Source organism: Cyanistes caeruleus, chromosome 2 (genome assembly GCF_971803275.1).
Source record: "Cyanistes caeruleus chromosome 2, bCyaCae1.hap1.1, whole genome shotgun sequence".
Taxonomy (NCBI): domain Eukaryota; kingdom Metazoa; phylum Chordata; class Aves; order Passeriformes; family Paridae; genus Cyanistes; species Cyanistes caeruleus.
This window is the reverse complement of record NC_141702.1, coordinates 51,998,183-52,025,907: the sequence shown is the minus strand read 5'-3', so window position 1 is coordinate 52,025,907 and position 27,725 is coordinate 51,998,183. Positions and strand designations below refer to the sequence as shown.

The following is a 27,725-nucleotide window of genomic DNA, read 5'->3' as shown; positions in this document are numbered from 1 at the left end:
TTCTTAGGCAGGAAGGGGCTGGATGGCAAGGGACAAGAACCAGCCATGCTCCTGTCCCAGTGGATGAAGGCAGCGATGCCCTGGGTGCCAGGCCCAGGCACTGGAATGTTGCTTTATCCATCAGACTCTGCTGTTGGGAGTGTGAGTTGGGAAGCCGTGCATCATGGGGATCATCAAAATCCTCTCTCAGCAGGCTTCAGCCTCAGGGGAGAACCATCCCTCATCAGCCGGTAAGTGCATATAGATTCCTTAACAAACACTGAAAAAAAACGCACCCCAGCCTCATGGTCCCCTCATCCCACAAAAAAACCCAAGAAAAAAACCAACCAACCAACCACTAAAACCAAACACCCCAAAACAGGCTCACAGGTAACTTTTTAGACGCATTATGCACACATTAAACAAAAAAATCACAAAAATCAAAATGAGTGTACAAGTATCAGTCAGGGTAATCTCTACAGAATCCCATTTAATCACACAGTGCTGCTTTTCTGGCATTGTATTTGGTGCACTTTTACCTTTTTGGAGTTTTGAGAGACTGTCCCACAGCTCTTTAGCATAAAAGAGGACAAAAAAGAAAACACAATTTACAAAACAAAATTGATGAAATAGAAGGCAGATGAAAGTGGGCAAGGGACACCTAAAATGGGATTTCTTTTAGGAAGAAATATTTCTAGAGAAGTAGTACTATTTATTTTTGTCCAAATAGGTCAAGGAGGCAAGGTCTAGGCCAGCAGAGAACATGGATTTGGATGCATACAACACTCTTAGAGGACCACAAAAGCAAATCCCAGCTTCAGTTTATTTCAGTATTCCAGTAAGGGAAGTATTAAGGAAGAAAGAGGAAAACATCCTGGGAAAGGATGAGATGATTGGGAAAACATCCCAGAGTAAGAGGACAAGCTAGGGAGAAATTAGGTTGAGACTTATTTGCCTCAGAACAGGTGGACAAAATTAGCTGATGGTGAGAACAGTACACAAAGAGGACACATTTGCACCACTTCACAACTTTCCAAACCCCAATCTTACCTATCAGCATATCATCCATGGTAGAGTATTTTCTATGGTCAAGTAGGATGGAAGAGGCTGTGTCCTTCCCATTCTCATTGGATCACCGCTGGGATCCACTACGACATTATCCCTACCTAGGGAATTTCAATTAAAAGAAAATGTCCTAAAATACTGAGACAGAGCAATACTTCAGGGAGCCCAACTGTCTCTCTGACTGAAAATAAAACCAGAATGCAAAACACTGCAAACAAATACTACCTTCTACTACTATTCAGGCTTCCAAACATTTTTGACTCAAAAGAATTTCTGAGCCTAAGAGAGTACTCTATACATTAAGTGACTTGCCACCACTTTCTCTCCTGTAATTGCTCCAGTTTTCATGTCAGCTCTCAGCATGTACAACATCCTTTGGCAGGAGACTTCACTAGTCTTTCATTGTTTCACCAAGATTAATCTTTTTTTTTGTTACAGTTTCCATCTGATCACTATTTTGTCTTCCCTGTATCATTCTGAAACCTTTGGTGCAAACAGGATAACCAATATCCATCAGTCATATCATTCCATGCGAAGAGCCTACCTCTATTGTGCTGTTGTCCAAAGCCCATTCATTTGATTACTACAACTGTCTCTCATCTCTATACTCCTGGGTAACTCAAGATTGTTTATTACCCCATTGCTTACCTTTTTCTTTACATAATTTGCCAATATGTTCAAGAGCAAAGCCAAACACAGATCTCTGCAGAATTCAAGTAGCATCCTCCCTTCACAGCAAAAGCTATTTACTTCAATCAGTTTGCATGTTCTAACCATACCATGCCCACCTTGTCCATGCAAGATTCTCCTTCTTAGCCCATGTCTAGGCTTAATTTGAGGCTATTGCAAGAAATTACAGAACTTGCTGACCTGCCAGTAAACTTTGTGGTTGATAAGACAAGACTCCTTCATAAAAGCTTTACTGACCTTTTAGAAGCATAACAAGTTTTACATGGTTGCCAATTCTAATTCCCCACAGTGATTCATTTCACTGCTCCAGCCAAACTACTTATCAAATCATGAAAACCCCCCAAAACACATCAATCAGCTGAATGAGAAAATCTAAAGATTACAATTCTGTATCAGTAATATCTGTGGAGCACATTAGTCCTATTTACATGGGGAAATACCATGCTTATAATCAAAGTTTGTCTTCTGTGAAACAGTTTGAGATGGCAAGTGAAAAGTTAGCCTTTAACTTCAGTTTCAGCTCTAGGGCTATCGATTTCTTTGGCTTTGGGCCTATCCTTCCATTGCACACTGCACGCTAGAATTCCTACAGATAAGGAACCTCTGGTATGATGTCCTTGACACTTTGCTGCAAATCTTGACTGTTTTGGAGGAGGCTGGGGAGAGGGCTGAAAGGTTTATCCTCCACCAGAGGGACCAAGCATAGACATCAAAATTTTTGCTGCATATTTCTCAGCAGGGAATTGTTTTTCAGCTTTATTTCCTACAGAAACCAAGTATAAGTAATGGGGATACCTTGTGTGCCTGTTTACAAATGTACAAGTGCAACTTCATAATTAGATATAATTTTTAAAAATCCCCAACACAGCAGGAAACACATTTCATCAATACTGACAGCTCACCTAGTAAGGAAACACAGCTCCTTTCCAGAGAAAAGAGGCACATGCTTCAATTAATGAGCTACCTATTTCAAGTTTACAGCTACAGACTGCTTTCTCTGAAACCCTTTTAAAGTGATAAAGCTTTAGGAAGTAGTTATAGAAAGGGAATGGGAAAATTGGATTCCAGCAATTTTCTCCTCATTTTTGTGTTTAGTGATTTTAAGCTAACATTTTAACATTTCATGAGAAGGTAAAATTCTGTGTTGCATATTAAGATGCTTTTAAAAGTGAAAGCAGTAGCCAGAGATGATTATACAACAGGGAGTATTTTACATTAAAATATTCACCAGAGTAAACTGGCTTTTTATCTCTACTTTCATTTCAGTGTTAAAGTAGCTAAAGAGTAAAGTGAGTCTAATACAGGGTTTGAGAACACAAAAGATTCTTAAGTTTAAATTACTTGGTGTGATTTTTTTTTTTAAAGATTATATAAATATCATAAAAAGTACTACAAATTTAAGCAAGACTCCTTGGAGATTTCCAGCTATCTTTCACACACAGAATTGCTTAAAGAAAGAGTTAAACATTCAGGCAATTTAATTTTTCTTTTTCAAAACTTTATTAGGCAGACAACATTACTAGATGACATTGTAAAACCCCTTGTGTGCAAGTGAACAAATTCTACAATGTATGTCTCCCCACAATTAATCAAATCCGCTGTCCCCCGCCCCCATTTCTGAATATTGATTCTAAGATGGGTGGAGTGCACTCAAATGCAACTGTACATTCTTCCATTTCATCATGGGGAAGCACGTTTTCAGTCTGTTGCTAACAGGGGCTTGGGATGTCAGTGTAAGTGAAAGGAATGCCTTTAAAGGAAACAAAGTACCGTAAGTTTTGTCTTACGAAATTCAGTCTCATACGAACACCAGATTCATCGCAGAGTCTTTTAAAAATTAAACTGCCGTGATTATATTTAGCAAAGTGAAGCAATACAGAGACATATCTACTACTGAATACTAGTGAGGTAACATTTTGAAAATAAAACTGTTAAAAAATTCACTTACTTTCGAAAGGTCCTGTCCAGCAGGACAAACATTGGCAGAACACCTTCCCTTGTATCCATGCATGTGCATATACAACTGTGTCTACTATAGCTTTTTAAAGAACAAGATTTTAGTTATACATTCATCAGGACAAGTTTGAAGATCAGACAATACTATGGTAAATTCAACAGAAGACTTTAATGAACCATCTTCTAGACCTCCTAAATGAAAAGGCACTCTGAAGAAGGTAGCAAGAAATAATCCCTACAAAACATTGACAAGAACTAAAGCAGCCACATAGGTAGCACTCAACAGTGATTATTAGTATACATTTAAAATACCAACTTGAAGATGAATTATTTGTAAAATATTGCCCAAGACTACTGAATATTTTCATCAAGTTATTACAGCATGAAGACCATTGTTGCAATACTATGCAACAGAAAATATAGTATCAGCTAAATGCAAGGCAAAGATAATGGGGAAATCTTATCATCATTTTGGTTGTGTCTGCTGGTTCTAGGAGAGAAACAATTAATTTAAGGAAATAACTAGTAAAAAATAAACAGTAACTCAAAGTTGAAGGAGTATTTTGATACATGGCATCTTCTATTTAATGCATTATAGATGGATCAAATTTTTAATGCCTAAAATTTTGAGATAATGCTGAAAAAGAAGTAATTAAGATATGTGATAATTCAGTTACAATTGTTTTGCAGTATGGCTTTAAAGCAAATTCCCTATCAGCAAAACCTTCAGATATGTAAGCTGAATCCTGACTAAACAGTCACAGTACTGTTCAAAATAACACTGTGACAGCTATATTACCAATTAGTAACTCCAGGGTGGGAAAAAAGCCCTTCCTACAGTTCTGAAAAACTCAAGAATTTCAGGAAAATAAAAGGTTCAAAGGGACACTCATCTTCTCCTTTCCTTTATAAATTCTCAGTGGAAGAAATTGAACCGATTAGAACTATCTTATGACAACGAATCTATAAAAAATAGACTTTCTAAGCATCATTTTTCTTCTTACCCCCCATCAATTCAATCTCCTTCTGACAATTACCTTTTATAATTAATTTTTTTTTGACAGATAATTGCTACCATAAGCTCATGAAATTCAAGGTCATTTTAGAAAAGTAGCTTATTCCTGACTTCAATAATAGATGGACAATAGTGGCACCAATGCTAGTAAGAACCAACAGGTCTTTTAGTAAGTCTGTTTTAAGTAAGTTTTAGTAAGACATAAAGGGTAAAATTCCACTGTCTTTGGAAAAGGAAGGAAGAAGACATAAACCCCTCAACACCCATTTTGAAGCTATCAGAAGATGGCAAAATAAGTAATACTTTTCCAGATCACACCTCCCACCCTGCAGCGAAGGGCTGGGCAGAGATCCCAGAGCTGCACCACCATCTCAAGTGATGGTTCCATCCCCACTGGTACCCACCTCAGAGGAGTTACCAACTTTTATTAACAGGATATGTTAGTTTTAGTTGGACAACAATGAAATGCTCTCAACCTGTTTTAAGTTCCAGCCTAGTTAGAGTGCACCTCCACATGCCACACTCCTTGGTGCTTCCACCTCCAACAATTAGTGAGAACAAGGCACGAGTGAGCCCCCGAGCTGGCAGGTACAGCCACAAGAGGCTGTGCTCTAACTGAACTTTGGCTGAATTATCTTCTGCAAAAGGCTGCATTTCCTTCACTGGTTGAAAACTCATGGCTTCTTATGTTGGAGGAGCTGAACTTTAACAACTTAAGATGCATTTGTGCAGAAATCTAAAGGAAGATGGGAGTCAGGGAGGGGATGGGGACAAAGAGTAAGTTAAAAAAAACCACAGAAATTACATCATCATAATAAAAATAAGCTTGCCAGATTACTTTTATGATAGGCTAACTTCTTCCCTAATATAACATTTGTCAACTTTCTGAGCAAACCAGTACTCACTACTTTGGCTTAATATAACTGTATGAGTCCACAGAACAGGATTTCCCATATTGCTTTGTTGAGGGGCATGAACATCTTTCATTTGCTTCACGCAATAAGGCACTTACACATTTAAAATCCCTCATTATACAAAACACTAAATACTGGAATTCAAGTGTTGATTTAATGGGCATTGCCTCCCTCCAGTTTTTACAAGTTCTTAAGTCATCCCATAAAGATACTACAAAACATTCCTATCATTGATGCATCTAGCTTGTGTGTTGCCCAAATGCAGAACTAGAAATTGCTTTCTTAATAATTCCACAGTGTTTGGCCAGCATTCAAATTGTGCCAGAAGCTTGTACACTAAAAAGGTTATGATCTATTATCTCACTACCCTCATGCCTTGTCACTTGTCATTCAAATTAAACCTATTTTAAAGGGAACCCTTTACCCTAAGATACACAAAAAAGAGATGAGGGCAAGGGAGGATTTCTCACTGAATTGTTATGGAATTAAATTCAGCTTGGACACACTCCTCAGAGATAATTTTCTCTCTTTTCAGCACTATATATCTCTACTATAGTGACAAGAATTCGCAAATACCCAAAAATGTTATTTTTGTACTCAGATGGTTAGTTATGTAACAAAGATGACTGTGCTGTTTAAGTGCATTTTTAAAAACGAAAAATTAAAAGCCCTGAAGAAAAATAGGTTTCAGCAACTTGCTTTTAGTAATGTAAATACAACAAAAATCTTTTGCTTATAGCTCAGCAAAGCATTAACAAAGCAACTTCTTATGAGATCACATTTTACAGGTCCAATTTGATCTTCACCCATTTACACAAGTCAGTTTCAAATTATAAAATTTAGAAGTAGGAGGAGAGCATACAAACTAAGTGTATAAGAATGGAAACATAGTAAACATTATGAGATGGCAAAACAGTGAAATGGAAATCTATCCCTGTCCTTGCAATTTCTGGACACAAAGCAGCAGGATGCAAATTGACATGAAGAACTCTCAAGAGTGCATTTTTTTATGTAAAAACATAAAGACTGAATCCATCTGCTCATCCAGAGCTTGCATAAGGCATGAAAATGTTTTCTGACGGCATCATAGTTTTACAGGACAGGTTTAAAACACCTGAACATCTTCTCTAGATTCGGTAAATATATTTCCTTCTTAAAATGAGGTAAATGTGGCATTGTGTTAGTAACATCATGCTCTGTGACAGTAAGTTAAAGATTTCAAAAATACTGTTTTATGTCTGACAAATTTTCAACAAGGTGAACACTGAATGGGGTTGGCATGCAACAGTATTTAAGATATGTGCAAAACTCACATTTATGCTAAACAAATATTTTTACACAATAAGCTTCTCTTCCGACTTTTAACCATCCAAAACACTTCAGATTAATTTTTCATGTTTTGATAAGCCAAATAAGCACCAAAAAATGTTTTCCTTTGCATAATATGCATGTTTTAATAAATGCAACACTATTATAACTATTGTGTTATACAGACAGATTTATAAACAAACAGCTGGAATTATGTTTCAAAATGTATGAATCTATTTTTTGCTATGGAGTAATTAAAACTTATTACACAATTTTAACTTCAAAATCGGAGCATGCACTCTAAGATCAGTTTTCATTTCCTTACCTTATGGCATTTCACTATTAGGCCAAGAGAAGAGAAGCATTAGTGATTAACTGCCTAATATGTGCAGCTGTTCCTTACTGCACACAGAACACATGGTTCCTGAACTCTTATGCACAGAAAGGTAAGGAAGGATCAGCGAGGAAGCTTCAGTCTGCAAGCAACTGCATTTGTTAGTTCTCTTACAAAAATGTTTTGGGGTGTTAAGTACTGCTCGAGCTGTAACACCAGTCAAAACACTGTCTTTCAATCAAATCAAGGCTCAGCTGTTTTTTCATGTAACAGTAGCAAGAAAAACTACCAAAGAGATCAGCAACATAACTTTTTAGACGTTGTGTGTCCTCAAGTTTATGTGTTAAGTCCTAAAAATACTGAACAGCTGCAATCCCACTTCTTACAGTGTGCTATTGTTACATTGAAGAAAGCAGAATTTGAAGAAATATTATCTCACACTGTCTTTGGGTGTTGTTTCTAATTTTATTAGTGACTCAAAGCATTGAGGTTTTTTTATTATACTAAAAGCTAGTATCCCCTCTCCTGACAATCTGCTCTAATGAGAATGTTGTTTGGAAATTCTTCCCAACTCCTTCCCTCTCCTGCGCTTACTAAACACACTGGCATCATTCTGCAAATGAGAGAAGTGGCTCCATAGTAGTTTGCACTTCTTAAGAAGTGAACCAGGTTTTCCATGGCTATCAACATGCTTCCAGATGTTTTTATGAAAGTATTCATGACCAAATTCTACACTGGCATAAAAATTGTTTTCTCTGGTTTTTAATGGGGCTGTGACTGATGACAGGAATGAAGCTGACTCACTGCAACTGTAAGGCTTGAAAATTAAGAGAAAGTAAGAAACTATCTAATAGTTTCCTCATGTAGGATTCTTTCCATCTGCAGAGATCTAATATAGATTATAACAGTAACAGCAATCTGTGGTTCTTATCCACAACTTGAACCTGCACAATTAGCATACCAAAAATTATGATCAAAGGTTTGCTCAAGAAACAAAATAACACAGCTAAATTTAAAAAAATCTAACAAACCAACCAAGAATCTGCATGGCAAACTATTTGGCCATTGAATATTAAACGGTTTCTCAAATCTAACTGGTGTGAAGAAACCATTCCATCACTGGTGAATTTGTATCCTCTGGGAGAATTACTGCCCTACCCACACACCATTTAACATCACACAAACTGTGACAGTCTTTGGAAGAGCAAAAAGCCTCTTGGCTAAAAAAACCTGATGGTGATCCAAAATGCTTTCTAGTTAGAATTGGCAGTAGTCCCTACAAATTAATATTTTGAATAAAGTAAAACTCTTATAATGAATAAATAGGTGTAAATTACAAAAACCCCTAACACACCAGGAAGAGTTACAAAGTCAGCATTAGGAGCACCAAAACCAAACACAAAATCTTCCCTTACACATTTGTACTGCCTCAAAGGAAGATAATAGATCACTCAAAGTGCACTGTACTTTAATGACAGTGAACAAGTAGGAATATGCTGTTTATTATAGAGGTGGTGAGAACTGAAGACTCACTGACTTCTGTACAGAACTTAGCCTGATGGGTAAGCTCAGCACAAAGCTACTTGGAATTGGTTTTCTGCCTCTTGCTTGTATACCTGCTCTACCTATAACTCTCACTGACTAATACACTGACATAAGGAAAAGCACAATTACTTTGCAGTCACAAGCTCCTGGATAAGCTCTATACATATATCTTACTATGCTCTGAGATGCCACAGAACAGAAAATGATCCTGCTGCTGCTATGGCTGAGCAGCCCTGGACTGGAGCCCATTAATGAAATACAAGTAAATTCCGCATAGCGGAGAAAGGGAAAGCGGCCCTTTCACCCCCGTGGGATGGCGTGTGCAGCCAGCCCTCCCAGCAGGAGTGGGATGGGACACACGCACCGCGACACCACGGGGAGAGCCCCAGCTCTGACTGCACACAGAACTGAGCGCGCAGGGAAATGCAGCCCCAGGCAAGCTGGAAACAGAAGGGTGGTGTAGAATGGATTCAAGCATTTCCTAGTCTGAACACAGGTACTGATGAGCAACAGCTTTGCACAAAGATAAATAATCCTTAATATTAATTGTCATGAAAGCAAACACAGTGACCAGTGATGATCAGCATACAGTAGTGTGAAATCTGCCTTAGCAGGTTAATATAGCTGCCTGATGAAGTTTTCTGCTAATGAAGATGGAGTAGAACAGCCTAAAGGTTTTTTTAGAGTAGTAACAAAAACGTAATACATTTACATAATTTCCTTATAATGTTCATTCAGTTTTTTTGAAATGAATAAATTAATGCTTTTAAAACAAATGATGTGGCTTTGATGCATGTAAGGTTTGTTGCGATGAGTTGCTTAAAAGCTAATGTTTACCAAAACGAAACTTTGTACAGAGCTAATTCTCATGCTTTAGTGTAGGTTGTGTTATATAATATCGATAAAAATTGTATTTATGTACTTTTCATGTGGGAATATTTTTATACAGATGGAAAAATATTTCCATATGCTTATTCTGCCTGGTTCTTGAACATTTATCCTGCTCTATAGAAAAGCAAAAATTATTATAATTCCTTTTTTTTTTTACCTCAACAGAAAAAGCACAGACTTACTCATCTTTACAAGGTCAAAGATGTCTCTTTCTGCTCTGTACAGAAAATGAAGAACCATTTCCCTCTGATTTAATCTGTTCTGATAAAATCAAAATGGCCTAGATGAAATGATAATGTAGGAACTGAGTCTGTTCCTTTCCTCCATCCACAAGGACATACTTTCTGAATAAAAGTAAGTGCAGATCTATTATCTTCCCTTTTATGTTCTTTATTCTAATATCTTTCAGATCTTACTGAACTCTAGTTAAAAACTGAAAATGGCAAACATGACAGAGTGAAAACAGCTACAAAGACCATAAGAGTATCTCACACATTTATACAGAACCAGGAAAAGAAAGGAAATTAATCCACTGTGAGTTAATTACAGATAATCTCAAGTACTAAAATATTCTCAAGTGGAATAGTTTGACACCAAGTTATAGACTGCATTGCAAACCCAAATCTATCTATATATATCTTGCTCTCTGAGGTCTGAAGGTTATTCTAAATAATACAAAAATATCTTCATTATTTGACATTTAAAGAGAGGAATAAAAATCCCTGAGTAAGCCAAAGACAACTGATATGTATAGCCTCAGAAAACACACTCAAAACCAAGACCAATTTTAAGGCAGCTTCTAACTTCAGACAGAACACAAATAGAAAACTGATATGTCTCAGAAGAAAGTAAGTCTAAATAGCAGGTGAATTTGCATTGACAATAGGCTCTGAATCTTATTTCTAAATGTCATTGTTTCCCTTCTTAATTTGCATATCTTTGAAAAGTACTATTCCTACTGTTAGGATAAGAGGGTCAACATGCCCTTAAATTCAAATGGAAATTATTAGTTATTGACTAGTATGGTGTGCTTGAAGAAAAAACCGCAAGAAAACAAAACCAGAAGCCGACAGAAAACAAGCATACTAGCCAACTATGGTAAGATGACACTTGTGTTTCCAGGTAAACAAAAGTCATCAGCTTCTTTCACTGAGGCTTCGAAGTCAAAGTATCTTATAACAGTATTATGTTGGTGGGGCAGAACACTATTTGCTTAAAAATTATAACTGGATTCAGATTTCACAACAATTTTCAAAGAAAGTGGTACAAAGTACATCCTCTTAAATGATACCTTATTTGCAAAGCTAAATTTTGAAGTCAGTAGACTCTCAAGGACATTTCCCATCTTCCTTCTTCCCCTTTCACCATATATACACAAACATATAGATAAATATGTGTGTATCTTCAAACACACACACTGAAAAGAAATATCTTCACAGTACAAATCCAGTCCTCTAAGATTAGCTTCTATTTTTACAGTATGAAGTAGGTATTTTTCTTATTCAGTTCCTTTCTTTATTTTATCAGTGTTCTGTCTAAACAAATTTATTCTAGGTTTTTCTTTTAAGTCATATTTGTATGATAAATTTGGAATAAAATTAGAAGTGTAAAAATTCTCAGCAACTGATTCCTTACGCTGAATTACATTGCTTTTGTCATGATGCACTGAGAAAGAGGTTTGGTAGCAAACAATGGAACCTAAGAAAAGAAGAGCAAAGATAGCTATTCTCTTCAGAACTGTCATGCACCAGGAAGAGAAACACTGGAAACAGAAAGTAAGAATGAAATGGTCTTCTAAGTATTTATGATCGCTTCCCTTACCCTGGATTCACAGATTTTCCTCATGAGACATCAGTGGATACTCCAAGACTTACGTAGTAGTAGCCTACTCAAGGGAACAAACAAAATGTGCTATTTAGGTTATAAAATCTCATCAAGTCAATCCTCACCCAGGTAGTGTGTAGCATGTGTATCATATTCCAAATTAGAATAAAAGAGCAGGTTTCCAGCTTCTCTGCAAACACACTTCAGGCATATCTTAGGACAGATTAGGCCACTGACACATCTTGCTATCTAAACCCTTCAAATTTTTTCTGTACTGTGGGAATTTAAAAATGAAGTCCTGTTGTAAGAAATCTTGTCACACCCCCACCCTTAATATTAATAGACTGTCATGAATAAATTACTGAAGTGACACCAATCACCGTATTCTGAAGTATCACGGCGCTTCAGTACTAAGTGTATTTCCCTCTGAGGCACTGCAGTTTGGCGGTGGCAATGTGCACTTCACTAGCAGGAGGACTCAGAAGATAACCAGCTGTCGTGCTCTGGCATGTGATGGGGTTTTGGTATGCTGAACAGAATGCTGTGTGATGGAAGTTATTTACAGAAGTAGTTTTTAATACCAAAAGTAGTATGCTCAGTACACAGTAAGAGTCCGAATACTTCTAAGCATTTCCCCCTTAAAGGCCGACACTGAAATTAAACGAGCACACGTTAGCAGTTAAACACTTTCTTCACAGGCCAGATCGGTAGTAGAGTTGTGGCTACAATACAGACTTGGATTGTCTGGTTCAGAAACTTAGACTCAAAAAAACCCTTCCAAAGTAATAACTAAAAAAACCCAAACCAAAAATATTTAAAAAGCAGCAGTCAGGGGGCCCATCTTATTGACAGTGCACCAGAGCAAAGAGGCTTTCTGGTCTGCAGTAGTGTTTTCAGTTGAGGGAAGATGGCAGGAGAGCCCCCATTCTTCTTCCAGGGCGGTGGCTTTGATGCTGTAACCAGCACTGTATTGCTCTGTTGCACAAAACATGGATAGCCCTTGCAGGACCAGCTCAGTTCAGGCGAGTAATGTCCGTCCTCACCAGGGCATACCTGTCCGTGACCTTTTCCTCTGCTTTTTACAAAGGCAATAGATAGGAAACACAAATAAACCTGCCAAAAGAAGGAAACATGAAAGAAAAACCGTAATTAAATGCAATCCTTCATGCATGTGCTATGCTCTTTAGATATATGCATTCAGATGGAGCTTTACATGTCTCAGGAGAATTTAGATTAGGCATTTGGACCAGCAGAAAAAACACCAGCCTTCAACAAACAGTGTCTTTGATAATGAGTTAAGCCACTTACTCCTTCCTTACTCCTTCCATTACAACAAATTCCTGCTAACCCTACACTCATCTCTGAAAAATTAATTTCTGAACCACGCTGTTTGGTATGAGGTACAAACATAAAACTTTTAAAAGCACTCTGGAAATTCTTAGATCTAAATTCAAAGCTGATGTAACTAAAGTAGTTTTCAATTAGATTCACATGCAATAGAGACAGCACGTTTTAGTTTAATTTTTTATTTATTTTTATGAATGCCCTTGTCTACTGTGAAGTAATAAAAAATGCTTATCTTGACTAATATCAAGTGTTTATCCTTGCCTGGATAGGGAATTATTTATTCTTAAAAGTCATTTAAGAAAGCTGTAAAACCAAAAAATAAATAAATACATCACTATCATTCAGGTGAAAAATAATTTGTCAAATAGTTTGTACTCTCCCAAACCCAAATGAGTATCATTTTCCCCTTTTTCTTTCCACCAGCTGACTGAAATGGCTAAAGATTTTCTTTTCTGATACCACTACAGTAACAACATAGAACAAAAGACTACTACAATCACAAGGCTCTTGCTTTGCTCAATAGCCTTGTAAACGGTGCAGTATGGTTTTCAGTCATGTAACTGAGATTAATAGTGGTTGGCAGCAAATATTCCTCCAATTACCTCAAAACCAAAACTTTTCTATAAATAATCAATGTTTTTGGAACTGCCCACACTGCTGGCCTTGATTGTATCTTATTCAGCCAAGCCTAGGATGAAATTTCAATGGCATTCTGATTATTATTGCAAATATTGTTACGACATCACTGCAAAACCCTCTAAATTTTTAGTATATCAAAAATGTGGGTGTTTTTCCCCACCACAGATTATACCAGATTGCAGACCAAAATAGGATTTACTGGCATTAAGAAGTCTCTACTGTTTAAAATTTTGGCATAAAAATGCTATTGAATAGAATGAATATTTAAGATAGACATCGCTCACCCTCTTCAGTGAAGATGTTTGGTCTAAATACAGAAATTACAGCAATATTCCTTATTTGGCCAGATGTAGTCTAGAAAAGCTGTAATAGTATTTTGGTTATAGGTTGACTGGTTACTTACAACCATATTAATATAACTATCCTGGTGTATTTTGGCTTTATTATACAGAAATAAAGTGCCACATCCCAGTATACCTCAGGGCTGGGCATTCACTGCAAATTCTCAGTGGAATAAGCAGTTTGATGAGAAGCTGTGAAGCAGCATGACCCCTGAATGACATTGCTGCCAACATAAAGGGTGGATATGCACTCACATGAGCAAACTGATACCTCTTCTCGTCACAGCAAGTCCTGTTTCTGCAGGAAAACTCAGCTAAGTCAGGCAAACAACAGTTTTGCTAAAATATCTGCGTCCATGTTAATACAACCACACTAACAGAGCTTTGATACTGTAATTAAGTGAGTTCACAATACCAGTTTTTGTGATGGAATACAATTTGGCAGCCATCGCACTGGATCATGTTTTGAGACTGACTCATCCCAATTTGCTGCATTGTTGCTGTTGCATCTACAAGCTGGTGAGCTCTTAGGACTAGGCTTTAGTTCCCTAAAAATCTTGTCATACACATGGCCAAGATCATAAAACTGTGGGGTGATTAAAGGCTGGGTACAAGTCTGTCAGCCCCCAGGATTACATTTAATTTAAGTAAATAAGTAAATTTACATTTACTCTGGACTTTTGCTAGTTTATCTACAGGAGTTAAAGATGTTTATTTGGAAAACCAAATAAATGGGAACAAAATAAAGCTAGTAAGCATAAATTTAAAAAAAAAAAAAAATTTTAGAAAAAACTCATCTTTAATACTAAAACAGTGGAATCTGTACTTTGTCTCCATTTCTTTGAGATGTCATATAGAAAAAGCCACTGCATAACCAAGATTAGATTAATTCATATATGTAACTCTTACCTATTACAACAGCTACGGCTCCCAGTGCCAGTCCCAGAACCAATATTAGGGGTGTAATGAGCAGTTTTCCAGCTGAAATGCAAAATTAATTAAATAGTTCAAAGAAGGTATTTTTATTTTTTCCTTTCCAACAATTCATAAATATTTCAATATCAGGAATTATTTTAATCTGTTATTTTAAAAATAATATTTTTTTACCTCTATAAATATGATTTAGATTTGTAGTTTCATCCTACAAATTCAGCCAGGAGCTAATCATCACACAGCTCCCTAACACACACACACTCCCTTTGTCAGCTCCCTACACACATTTCTCTCTGCCCTCTTCACCCACCACAACTCTCTGAGCACAGCTTATTTCATACATTAACAGCTTGCATTTATTTCTGTTTCCATTCTGAAATCCCTCAAGCATCGACAGGAACGTGATAGCTATAAAGCTACTATAATTTGGCTTCTCTGGAATCCTACTGCACAGCAACCAGCCTGGAGAGATGCCAAGCAAACTAGCATCTTGGAAAGTTTAGGTTAGCTCAAGGTGATGAGACCATCACCTCTAAATACATTTCTGCTCTCTTTAAAAGGCTACAGTGAAGTGCTCATGTACAGCTGTGATTTAGGTCTGAGTCAAACCCCAGCCAAGTCTATTTCGGATCTACATTTATAAGGAGATGTTGTGGCTCTTACATGAGTAGTGCAGTGATATTGAGCAGCATACTCGCTAGAGTGTAAGAACATGAACAAATAAAGCATGTTCATATATTCTTTATTTCTGATGAGTTCATGATTTGTAGAAGTCCACAGAATGAAGGCAGGGGTCTTGCTGAAAAAGTGAATTTGAAACTGAACCAGAACCCAAGCTATCTTCCTTGCATTGCACACTTTGAATGGAAGAATCTCCCTGGCTCTGTTGGCTGAGCAGTTGGGTCAAAGACATCACTTAAATGAGCTGTTTGAAAATGTAGAAGGGGCAGGCATTTTTACTGATATACCAGCAATTGGAGCAGGGATTTGAAATTCTGCAACTCTCAAAGTTAGGTATGTGTTTGAAAGACCACCTCTAGAAGGGGAGAAAAACTGAGGTTGTTACTTCTCGCTTCCTTGTCCTTCCCTCTCCCAAATCACTCATATCAGATTTCAGTAAGTGGATTACTTCATTCAACAATGAAGTAATCATTTCCATAACCTGAGACACTAATTTGAGCAGTCTGAAGGAAAAATTAGATATTTTGGAAATATTTACAGCAGTTAAATGAACTGTTCTTTTTCTTGCTCTGCTTTAATAGCTTTTAAATTTCATTGGAGTGTTGAGGGTGGGAAACACTAATTCCTAGAAGAAAAAAAAATTGTCAAATATTTGTACTACTCTAGTTGCTAGGCATCCTAATGGCATACCTTCCTGACTCCACTGAGCTATGTTCTATACACACAGAACTTGTCAAATACATTATTCAAGTGTAGACACAAAAATGAATGAAAAGTGATGGAAAACCTCAGGAAAGGTCCAAAAATAAGAAATTAAAAACATCTTAAAACATTACCAGAGCCTTCAACAATTTCAAGTAAAGCTTGTAAAAGATTAGAGGCTTAAGGTATAGACTGGACTCCTTACTTCATTAATAGCCATGTAATTGAAACACTAAAAAATTGTGATGTTTGGTACCAAAATTATTAAAAACTTAAATAACTGAGCTAGTGACTGAGTATGCAGGAACAGAGTCTATGGGAAGGGCTGAGCTCGTCTTTAATTGGAATAACTTCTTTTCAGACACAAAGAACAGTTCCTGAGCTAATTCAAGAATTTGTTTACTTACATTTGACAAACTCAGAGCTGAAATAAAGCATGAGTAATGTCTTTCCTTCTGCCAGTGAATATGAAGTTACAAGTATTGTGTAGTTACAAGATCTTATAGAAAAAAATGACTTTTCATCATCATGAGACTGTATCTTCTTTTGGTTATCAATGCATTATTTTTAAAGATCAAATTTCAAAACAAATACTTTTTCTACTTGCATATCTGTCACATTTAAATCGTTACTATTTCCTTATCTTTGTCCACTAAAACTAACAAACAACAAGAGGTGAACAAGGCTTGCAAATTTTGCCATCAGGAAGAGTACAAAGAGCAGCAATCACAGGCAAAATAGTAGGTTATGGATTATTTGCTTCAATAATTTTTATCTGCATTGTACAAAACAATTACAAAATGCTCAGTTTTACATGTCAGAATTTAAAACTACTTTATATCCAATTCCAGTTTGACAAACATCATTTGTAATAGTTCAAAGGATTATGAGGCTCTTAATCATGGAGAGAATCATGACACACCAAGAAATGTCACTGAGACTAAGGATGCTTGCTGCAGGCACTACACTGTCCTACATCTGTTAGCTCCAACACAGAGCACAGAGAGCAAATGTAACACCTGCTTCAGAGCTGAGTAAAATCCTGGGTCATTAGCCCATGTGGTGATCTCAGCAGTAGGTTAAGACAGCCAGTTTGCTGTTATCCAAAGCTAGTTTTATGGGTAACTTAACAAAAAGAAATTGAAATAGAACCTTTTTACAATTGCACTCAAATTAATGGGAAAACAATTTTTCTACTGGATAGTCCAGCATGAAGATGTAGACAATTGTGGCTGTATAACAACTGTATTTGCAGGTGTCTCAGAGAGGTTGTCTTATTTGCGATATAGAGAACTACGTTTTTCTGCAAAATAACAAAGTATTTCAGGAAACATGAGGGAATACTTTTTCCTTGCCTAATTTTGGGTTTAATTACAGGTTTTAGTGTAATATATTTAAACACCCATATATCCTTAGAGAATTCTTTGCCACATAAAAAATTTATAAATTAGTTTTATAAAACAGATTTAATCACTAACATATGAGAAATACTAAATTTTACCTTTTAAGTCTAAATATCATAATAGTTTAAGCAGAGACAATAAAAATGTCTGCTTCAAATCAAAACAGCAGTATCTATGTAGACGTAAGTTCTAATCAAAGTCTGCATATGTATTTAAAGAGTCTTACCAAGCATATAGAGACAACTTCTTACAAGTCAGACCAACTAAAATATGAAGTTACTAATGAAGGTTAGATCACAGAATTGTATGCTGTCTTCTGTAAGGCTCAAAGCCATGCTTACATGTAGTGAACCTTGTGCTATGCTTGTGACAGGAGTAAACATCAGTCAAATCTGAAAACATCCTGCTTTCAGAATCCCATCTGAAATGCTGGTTACCAGGCAAGAAATATTAATTTGCTTGAATAGCTTCACTACATCTTGTGTCCTGTTACAGATCCATGAAGTACCTAGCAAGTGATTTTGAATACAATTCATCAACGGAATCCAGGTAGTATTCCAGTGGTGTCTTCAGTATACTTAAGTACACTTTTCCTTCCTATATAATTCACCACTGACTCCAGTTATAACCAGCCATTCTGCTTTCAACAATTCAGTCAAACAATTGTAATGAGAATGAAATCTCTAAGTCTGCTGGAATGGAACAGTAAGAATAATTGCAGTTGACTGTACTGGTCACAGGACAGTTTCTCTAAAAAACGTGCTGGCTAAAGAAGGGAGAGAAATGTCAGACATCACTTTTGCTCCCAGGTTTCTCCCTGTGATTACTATTACTCTTACATAACATTACCTTTACATAACAGCTGGTTTATGAAGAAAAGTATGTTCAAATTTATGGTGCCATAAAAGCTTTTCCCCAATTTTTACTGCAGAGCAGTTTGTGACTGTATGCACTTGCTTCTCAACAGAAATCATGACAGCATGGCAGCCTGCCATGTGGTGATCTTTCTACACATTCCACCTAGCCAGATTTTAGATACAACCCAAAAAACCCTTCACTCCACATAGCTACAAAGTCACATTAATTAAAGTATTTCTTCTCCATAGCAATAAAATAAAGTCATACAAAACCCCCACATATCTAGCAACACCTCACCAGTCTCCCACAGATAGCCAAGATAACATTCCTTTAATTTCCACTACTCAGCTAACTCGCAGAGGTGTTTTTCTACAGGAAATTCAGCCTTTGCTTCTTACTACATGGTAAGAGGCTATGCTTTTAATGGCATCTCTGCTACCATCTCTTCTGCTGACTTTCAGAACAGAACCAAAACCCAGGCTTGTGCAGTAACACCTGTTGATGATAATGCTCCTCTCATGCCTGATAAAGTATTTACATATTTATATTTACTGGGACCTTCCTGAGCCTGGGCTTGATCCCCAACTGGAATTCAACATTTTTGGGTTTTAAATTTGATCTTAAGTGATTAAGACTAGTAAGCTTGTGCTCAACACATAAAACACAAAAGAAAGAAATCAAATATCATGACAAAGTAGAATCTGACGGACAGTCTGTAAAAGAATAATATGAAAAGGCCAGCAAGCAATTATTATTTACTCAATTTCATGATAACAAAAGTAGTCAATGAAATTATTAGGAATCAATGAAACAACAACAGGACTTTCTCTACATGACATAGTGAAATCCTAGAGCCTCTACCAGAAATGCTGTGGAAGCCAAAATCCAAAAACTGTTAAAACTAGTGAAGGATCCATTCACTGAGGGTTATAAAGCAAAGGTTCAGATTTGCAAACCTTACTGAGAAAGCATCTAAAGCAATGTTTACTGGAAACAAACAGGGAGTGAGATCTTATTTTTAACTGACCATTTCTGGGGACAGACTCACTAAGGCAGACCTTTATACAAGCCAAATTAACAGCCACAGATCAATTCTGCTGAATTCTGTTTTACAAAGATAGATGACCCTAGCAAATTTCCAGCATTGAAAGTGGCAGAATCCACAAGTAAACTGTATCACAGTTTGTAATTATATCTTCTTCTAAAGGCCAGGAGGTACAGTCTTACAGCAATATAATGCATTTCTAAAAACAGATGTGAAAATCCACACATGCACTTGTGTGGAAAAAAGTACAAAAACCTAGACTGGCCCATACATGCAAGTCATAGTCAAAATCTACTGCAATGGAAGAAGAGCTGTGAGCTTAATTCCCAAATTCAAATCTGATGCAAATTTCTGAAGATTCTAATTTTTTATTTTCACATGTGAGTTCTGTTAGATCTCTGGAGTATTTTGGTAGTTATTCATAAAGTTCAATAAAGATCAATGTTCAAATCTAGAGCTGTAGCGATGACAGATTTAGGGTCATAAGTACTGATGAAGAATTCTTTGAATTATTGTCAACTTGAGTGTTAACAAGCTATTGTAAAAATGTGGGCAATTACTACAGGTGCTGACAGTGTCAGATACCTCTGTCTCTATTCAGATGAGGACCATTCTTGTGAGAAATCACATTATATGACAGAATGAGTTTTGGAGAGAAATTTGTAACAAAAAACCTTAAGAGAAATATAATCTGAGGCTTTGAGCTTTGCTAATATTTCTTGGTTTATTAATCAATGCAAACCACAAGTACACTTGCAAATAGGAGATGAAAATAAAAATATCTTACACCTTCTCTATGCGTGACCTTGTAAATATGAGCACATATCTGCCATAGAGCTTTAATATCCAAGGCCAGGCTGAACAGGTCTCTGGGCAACCTGATTTAGTTGAAGATGCTCCTGCTCAATGCAGGCGGCCTTTAAAGGTCCCTCTCAGCCCAAACTATTCTATGATTCTAATAAGGTTACCCATGATTCTGCATGTGAGCAGCACTGACCTGGTAACGTCTCCGAGTACAATCTGTTGCTACAGCAGAGACTAATTACACCAAATATAACAAGATCTATTTAAAAACAGCTTACACTGTTTGCCATTGTGACTATTACTAAAAGCCCTTCTGAAATCTTACTAAGTGCTTTAAAGCAGTTCTTAAAGTTTAAGCCTAAATTTATTAATGAGTGCTTATATTCATGTGCCCTAATGCCAGCACTGTCTTTCATCTAGACAAGATCTTCTCATGTATTCATTCATCTCTACCAAATGTTTCAGAGTAGGCACCTCCAATCATTTTCAATTTTCATCTCCTTTCTAGTTATTTCTGAATCTTTAAATCACTTCTCTCAAAGTTGGTTACCAAAGCCTTGCAAGCCCCTGAGATCAAACTAATGGGCTTGCATGACACACTGTCACTTGTTTAAAACAAGCATTCCAGGTTTGTGCACCTGCCACAATGCAGAGCAGCATGACTGGCATTTTTATTACCAGGTCTATGAGTTTGTATGTCAATTCTTACATTACTCTGGAAACCACCTAGCTTTTCTTACTGGAACATGTCTGGCTCAGGAGTAATGTTTTCACCTCAGGTCTGCTTTTTCCCCATATGTTCTATCTCTTGCCTTTCCCCCTACAATCGATCTCAAAGCATTTCCGCATCCTAGGGGAACTACAAGTCATCTCCATTTTTTATGCCTTCATTCAAAGTATGAAAAGTTCTATTTTCCTTGATAGATTCACAGTTTTTGACAGTTAATACATCTATTTCCTGTAACGTAGTTCACATCACATGCTGTAAATTCACTACAATGAACTTCACGTACATGAAAGACATAATATACTAGTCTACTTTATTATCTTGTGCTTCTGTATGTTGAGACAGATATCTACCTGGCTCAAAAGCAAATTACTAGTGCCTTTTTGTTTAATAAAAAGACATTTTTGGTATCATACTTTTGTGAGCAAAATTAACGTATATAAGTTGTATTTTGTTTCAAGCTGATTTTATCTGAACTAAAGCTAACAGTTAAAGTAGTGCCCTCCTATTTATATGGGAAAACCTTGAGTTTTTAACTCAGATCAGGTTCAAATCCAAAAAACACTTTATTCAAAGACTTACACCAAGGTAAATTTAATTAAGATTCCTCCTCTGAGCCATTTCTCCAATATACCTTCAGAATAATGAACACAGCCAATGACATGCATATTGACAGCACTCTTCCAGTTTGCTTATGTATTATTAAAAAAAAAATAGGAAAAAAGCTATCAGATGAGGACACAATACTTAATCATACACAGTTCATCTAAAAAGGGAAAATGCCATATACTTAAACATACTTAACAGGCCACCTTCTGAATAGCTGAAAAACAAGTTGCCCATCCAATCCTTTAAACCACTAGTTTTAATTTAACTGTAATTGCCCTATCCCCCCCAATCACTTCATTGTGCAGCTCTCCACAAGGAGCATTAATCCACTCACCACAGACAGAGCCTCGCACTAATCTCCTTAAATGTGGTCTCTCGGGGAGGTAGCGGTATTTGCATCCAAAGATACTGAGGTTTGACGTGTGATCTCCAAAGAAGCGGAGCTGGCGGTATCTCTCCCCACAACGGTAACAGAAATTAGTGTTACACTGTGAACAGGTCATGTGGTCACACCCTTCGGTTCTCTGGATGTGGATCTGTATGAGCAGAAGGAAAAAAAAGAAATATTATTTTTCCCTCCTTCTTAAGCACAGGAAAGTGGCCACTACCAGGGGCAGTTCATGTGCCAGATGAAAGAAGCTGCAAGTAACCCCCTGCTAAATCAGCATTTGCATTAATTAATACTGCAGCTGGCTTAAGACAATAACGGTTTTCTGAGGCATGTTTCAGAGCATTAAATGTGAGTTCTATTGTTTCCAGATTCCCATTTCCTACCTAATCCTCCTGTTTTGTTTAAATACTCTTCATATCAGATGAGAATACTTGCCCTTACTGAAATTTTGATTTTATTGCTGAGGTAAATGTGTTAGCACCTAACTTTATCAAAAATAAAAGCAACACAGTGAATATAGTTATGAACTCTGTTTGACCCCTCCACAGATGGGTTTCCTTCTTAGGCCACCTGTGGCTCCACTGCCTTTTCCATCACAAATTGATTTGGCATTTTGTAATAAACACCAGAGAGACACTGCTGTTACAGTGCGTGATTTGAGAAGTATGGATGCTTTTTCATTCTTAAGGAAAAACAAAAAAATCCACAAACTATAAAACTGTATGTGGAATAAAAAAATCATACCAAGCTTTCATGATACCCACAGTACAGCATCAAACAGGGCTGCCCCAGTTCTACAGCCATCTTTCTACTGATTGCCTGCATAAATAGTTCCTCATCATGCATTCAAAGACCACATTCCACAGTGGAATGGTAGATAGCCTAATAACTGAGGTTGAAAGTGATGCTCAAGGGTCATCTATTTTAACCCCTAACTCCAAGCTGGGATAACTCCAGCTAGATCAGATTGCTTCAGGTCTCATCCCACTAGATTAAAAAAATTTCCAAGCATGGGTATGTCACAGCCTCTTTGAGCAATCACCATGCTTCACCATCCTCCCTGGGAATACTTTTTTCCATTACATACAATTTGAGTTTCACCTGTTGAAAATTGCAACAGATAAATCAGTGCCTCCTGAAACTCTTATATTTACCTACACATTTTTTTTGTGGGGAGGTACAGGCAAAGACATAGCACGATGGTGCCCTACAAGCCAGAGACACTGAAAGCTCAGCAAGCTCCAGAGAAGCTCATGACTCCTGGGCTATCCAACATTCTTGAGAGGGTCACATGCATTTGTTCTTTGGTATTGATCGGGGTGATCTGGGCTCTCACTTTGCTCACCCAAACATCTACCAAAACTGGCACTTTATATGTGTAACAAAGTGGTGCTTTCCACCTCCAGTACTCCTGGTAAAAGAGTTACAAAGGTAACAGTAGTTCCAGATACTTCCAGCATCCCTGTGCCACAGTAGTGACCTCAGGATTTGCATTTCTATGCTTTCAAATGCTGCTTTTATACAAAAGAGGGGAAAGACATTCACAAAAGATAGAACTGTGCTATTAAAAACAATGCTTTCTAGTGGGCAAGTATTCTAGTAGACTTAAAATTTGTCTGATCAAGCAAACACCCTCCCCTACCCCTAGGAATTCTGTTGTATTACAGGTGTCTGTTTTCCAAAAGCACCTGAATAAACACCATTGCTGACGAGCTTTATAAGCCCCCTGACTTCAAAATTTCACAGTTAAGCACTGACAGCAGGCAAAGTGGAAAGAGAAATCTACCCAAGAAGCATAACTTAAAAAGACACACACTGTTTTTGGTTTTTTTTTAAAAGGGACATTACATTGTCAGTTCAACTTTTTACATCTCAGGTTACATGTGAAAAACAATGTTGACCCCACTTATGGAGCCACTGTTTATTTACTGTAATTTCTCAGATTAACTTGAGCTGAAATGAAGGAATTTTAATAGCAAATTAAAGTGTTTTGACAAATTAACTTTAAAAATTATTTTTAATTAATTTTTCAAGGGACAATCTCACACAGCAACTATTACAGACTTTTGTAATTTAAAGGGTAATTGTCCTCATCTGCTGATTCCATCTTAAAAACGTAAATGAGGGAACTAGATTTTGTGACTAATGAGAATTAACTGGTTGCTTTATTCTCTTTTTGAATTAAGACTGTTGAAGTCTCCTCTCTCTTCTCTAATGTATGAACCCAATTAAGTTACCATTCATCCTTGTAATTCTGTATAATCCTGGACTCTATAAAAATCCTAAATGCAAACCAAAATTACTTCACATTTCAAAAATAAGTTAATTTTTATTGGTAGTAAGAACTTCAAGGACATGCTAGCAATAGCCTTTTATGCTTTACCGTTCATATCTTTCAGAAATATCCACCTCATAGAAACTGCTGCCATCCTTCTACCCATGCTTTCCTAGGAGCCTCCCTGCTCCAGTTAAGTCATGCATTACTGCTGAGCAGTTTGTCAATCTACTTGTTTCTGCCCTAAATTCTCCAGACATACTGTCCTTTTGAAACATAAAAGAAGTTGATAAGGATTTATTTTCTTACAGACAACTACTGTAACCACATGCACTTCATGTTTGCTTCTTCAAAAAGCAAACCATAAAAATATTTTAGTCAATACTCATCTGCACATATAACCATCTTCAAATGCTGTAAATCTGGAACAACCGGCTGTACTCGCCTATACCTTTTTATTGCGAAAACTTGCCTTTTTTCCAGTGAGTAAAGACTTAATGAAAAAAAAACAAAGTAAAAACCCCCACAAACCTTAGACGCAGGACTGGACTCCCTATCACATGTTTTGCAGACTGACAATGCCAGGTGAACTTTGTACCATTTGCTCAGGCTGCTTTCAAACCTAAGACATGACATCTCAGCAGATCAGCTTCATCTCCGGTTCACATGGGCATGACTCCGTGCCCTGCAGATAATCCACTGACAGAGATGGATTACAAATCTATAGGTTGAGAAAGCAATCGCCGATGGCTCAGGTATCTATTACGGGTGTTCCTGCTCCACTGACAGCGCCATGGCGCAGCCGGGGGAACGTGTGGGGCCGGGAATGCCGCTGGCTGTGGGAAGCTGCGGCTCTGCAGGGCCCAGTGCCGTGTGGCTGCAGGCTTCCCTGCAGCACAGCAACTGCAAGCCCAGTTTCTGCCTCCATGCATTCAGTCAAAGCTACAGCCTTCATCCCTCACCCACGGCTTGTTCAAAACCAAAGATGTACACTCACCTTACAGGGGAAGGTTTAGCTGTTCAGAGACCCAACAATAACTTCCAGAACAACAGGAGAGAAAATTACACACCAAGGGCAAACACATCCAGTTCAGAGTCTTAAGTAGACAACTGAAGTAGCATAGTAGCTATTTCAGACCCTCATTTTACTCCCTCTACATGTTACATGCCCTCTCATAGAAATCTTCTAGAAAAATCACTGCCAAGAGTTCTGAGGATAACTGGCTACATCTACTCCACCCCTAAAGAAAACCTGCACAGCTTTATCCCTTTGTATACAAATAAAGACTCTCCTCCCTCCAGAGGATGACAATTAATTAATTAATTAATGGAGAGTGCTTCCAAAAACTATGCCTTGAATTATTTGGTAATGCTTATATGAATCAGAACAGATAATAAGTACACACTTCTTTATTTGCATTGACATGCTTGTTCTTAAATTTCTGCTGCCATTCAAAACCTTCTAAGATGCAGCTGCTATGTGGTGTTTCCTCAGATAGTGCTGCATTTGAAATCTGTGGTAAGGTAACACCAACATGGAGTATTTCCTTGGTTTGCTGTACTGTAAAAACACTTGTGGAAAGAAAAGCACTTTGTTGTAAACATACCACGAAATTGTAAAAAATAACCCCTTAAAACTGTACTGAAGAAAGACAAGTAAAGTTATAGATTTTGGCAAATGGCATCCAGTAACATGCAGCAAATTTGCACTTATTAGCCAACTTGCTTTAGAACAAGACCAGCACTTTTTGGACAAGTCTTGTTGAGAAAAATGGTCTAAACTGACTCTCAAAATAGTGTATTGTAAATTTGGAAAAGGCTCTATTAAAAAAAAAAAGAAAAAAAAAGTCAAAAGAAATTTAAGATACAGTTTAAAAAAAGTAACATTTTTTCATATTTCCATACTGACACACAGTCACAACATGAATCTAAAATTAAGCATTTGGACAGTGTGTAACATTTTTATTATCTTATGTAAACACATCTTGGAGAGACCAGGTAAATATAAGCTCTTCCTATTAGATGCACTAAAGCTGTATCCAACTTCAGGAAAAAGTAATCAAGTTTAAGCTTATCTAACAGTCCCCACTATATTTGCATTACAAAAGATTATGTTCTTACAAATCACTTACCCAAACTGATATGAAATACTCATATTTGCCTGAGGATCTGCCTCTGTATACACATACCCTGTAAGTGTGTTTAGATTTTCTCACCTGCATGCCCAGACAAGATAATGCATTTGATTTCTCCATGGTACAACTAAAAAGAGTCTGAGTGTGTATGTGTCTGTGTGTATAAATAATTATCTCCAGAAGCTATCTGTAAAATATGGTCACAGTTTACACTGTAATCAGTATCACACTTTAGAAGTTAACAGTAAGTTTACATATTACTTAAGTTAGAGGTACAGTTACTTTACTGAAGTTTTTACCTTTAACTTCCATTAATTTCAGGTTTAGTGTAAAAGTGAAATACTGATATCTTTAGGCACAATTTGACTTTCCCACAATCTGTTTTCCAATTTTGGATGCCATAAATTTTCAACCAAAATATGAAAGAGGTTAAAAATAAAGTATGTTTTCACCTGAAACACTGCCTCTGTGGACCTAGAACATGGATAAATCAAATCCTGTGTTACTAATTATTTTCTCTGTCACTATTTATTTTATTTGGAAATAGGATTATCATCTGATTCAATATTATTTCATATACAGGTTTTGGAGGGAGGGATGAATGGGAGAGAAAGGCAGAGAAGTATTAGATCTAATCCCCCTGACTTCAAATTGTTACCTGTCAGAATGCTTATCCCCACATGCCAAACACCTACAAAAGACCAGATGAAGAATACTACTTAAGATATATTTTTTTAACTACTCAAAGATGTATTTTTTGAACTAACTGCCAGCCAAGTGGTACTTTTGATTACTTGCAGGTTATAGATCTGACTTAAAAATAAACAGTATGTTGAGAGAAACATTTTTTAGATTGTAGGCAGAAAACTTTTTTTTACCTCTGAAGAAAAGAAAGTATCAAGTCAGGGTAACAACACAGTTTAATAAAAGGTTGAATTCCTTCTTCGATATTCAATTACATGCTACATTACCAGGACAGACTTAACAGAGGTCCTTTTTCTGTGCTAGTTTCTTAAGTTTCCATACTGCCTCTTACCATGTAGGACGTTTTATTTTTCTTTGATTAAGAAAAGAAACCTCAAGTATTTTTTAAATTAGCAGCCAAACTCATGCAACTTCATGCTTCAGAATTAGTAACGAGCCCTGTAAGTTCCAAGCATCCAGCCTTTTCTCTTGGAGATGGTGAGAAGACTTCAATATTTAAACGTGGCATTTTAAAATTTAACTTATTCAGGTTAAGTTCAGGCTAAATGTTAGACTTAGCAGTTTTAGTTCTCTTTCCAGCTTAAGACCTTGCCTTCTTACCACTCCTGT

The 27,725-nt window shown here is 36.9% G+C and overlaps 1 protein-coding gene and 1 long non-coding RNA gene across 4 annotated transcripts in view; one reads left to right on the top strand and one right to left on the bottom strand.

Annotated features, from left to right (window-relative positions):
• The first annotated feature begins 140 nt into the window (after window positions 1–140).
• On the top strand, window positions 141–9,987 carry LOC111927217 (uncharacterized). The gene is made up of 2 exons (XR_002863460.2): window positions 141–230; window positions 9,863–9,987. It is a non-coding gene; the product is annotated as an uncharacterized LOC111927217 (long non-coding RNA).
• Window positions 3,216–27,725, bottom strand: part of RNF217 (ring finger protein 217) — a 63,530-nt gene continuing 39,020 nt past the window's right edge. The window contains exons 4-7 of one of the 3 annotated variants that reach the window (XM_086876957.1): window positions 21,945–22,146; window positions 14,758–14,829; window positions 14,104–14,146; window positions 13,798–13,870 (exon numbers count right to left, since the gene is read on the bottom strand). In XM_086876957.1, the coding sequence (XP_086733083.1) occupies window positions 13,843–13,870; window positions 14,104–14,146; window positions 14,758–14,829; window positions 21,945–22,146 (345 nt within the window). In that variant the 3' untranslated portion in view covers window positions 13,798–13,842. Of the gene's footprint in view, window positions 12,635–13,797; window positions 13,871–14,103; window positions 14,147–14,757; window positions 14,830–21,944; window positions 22,147–27,725 lie in introns of those variants that run through there. The other 2 variants (XM_086876956.1, XM_086876959.1) reach the window with 2 other exon arrangements.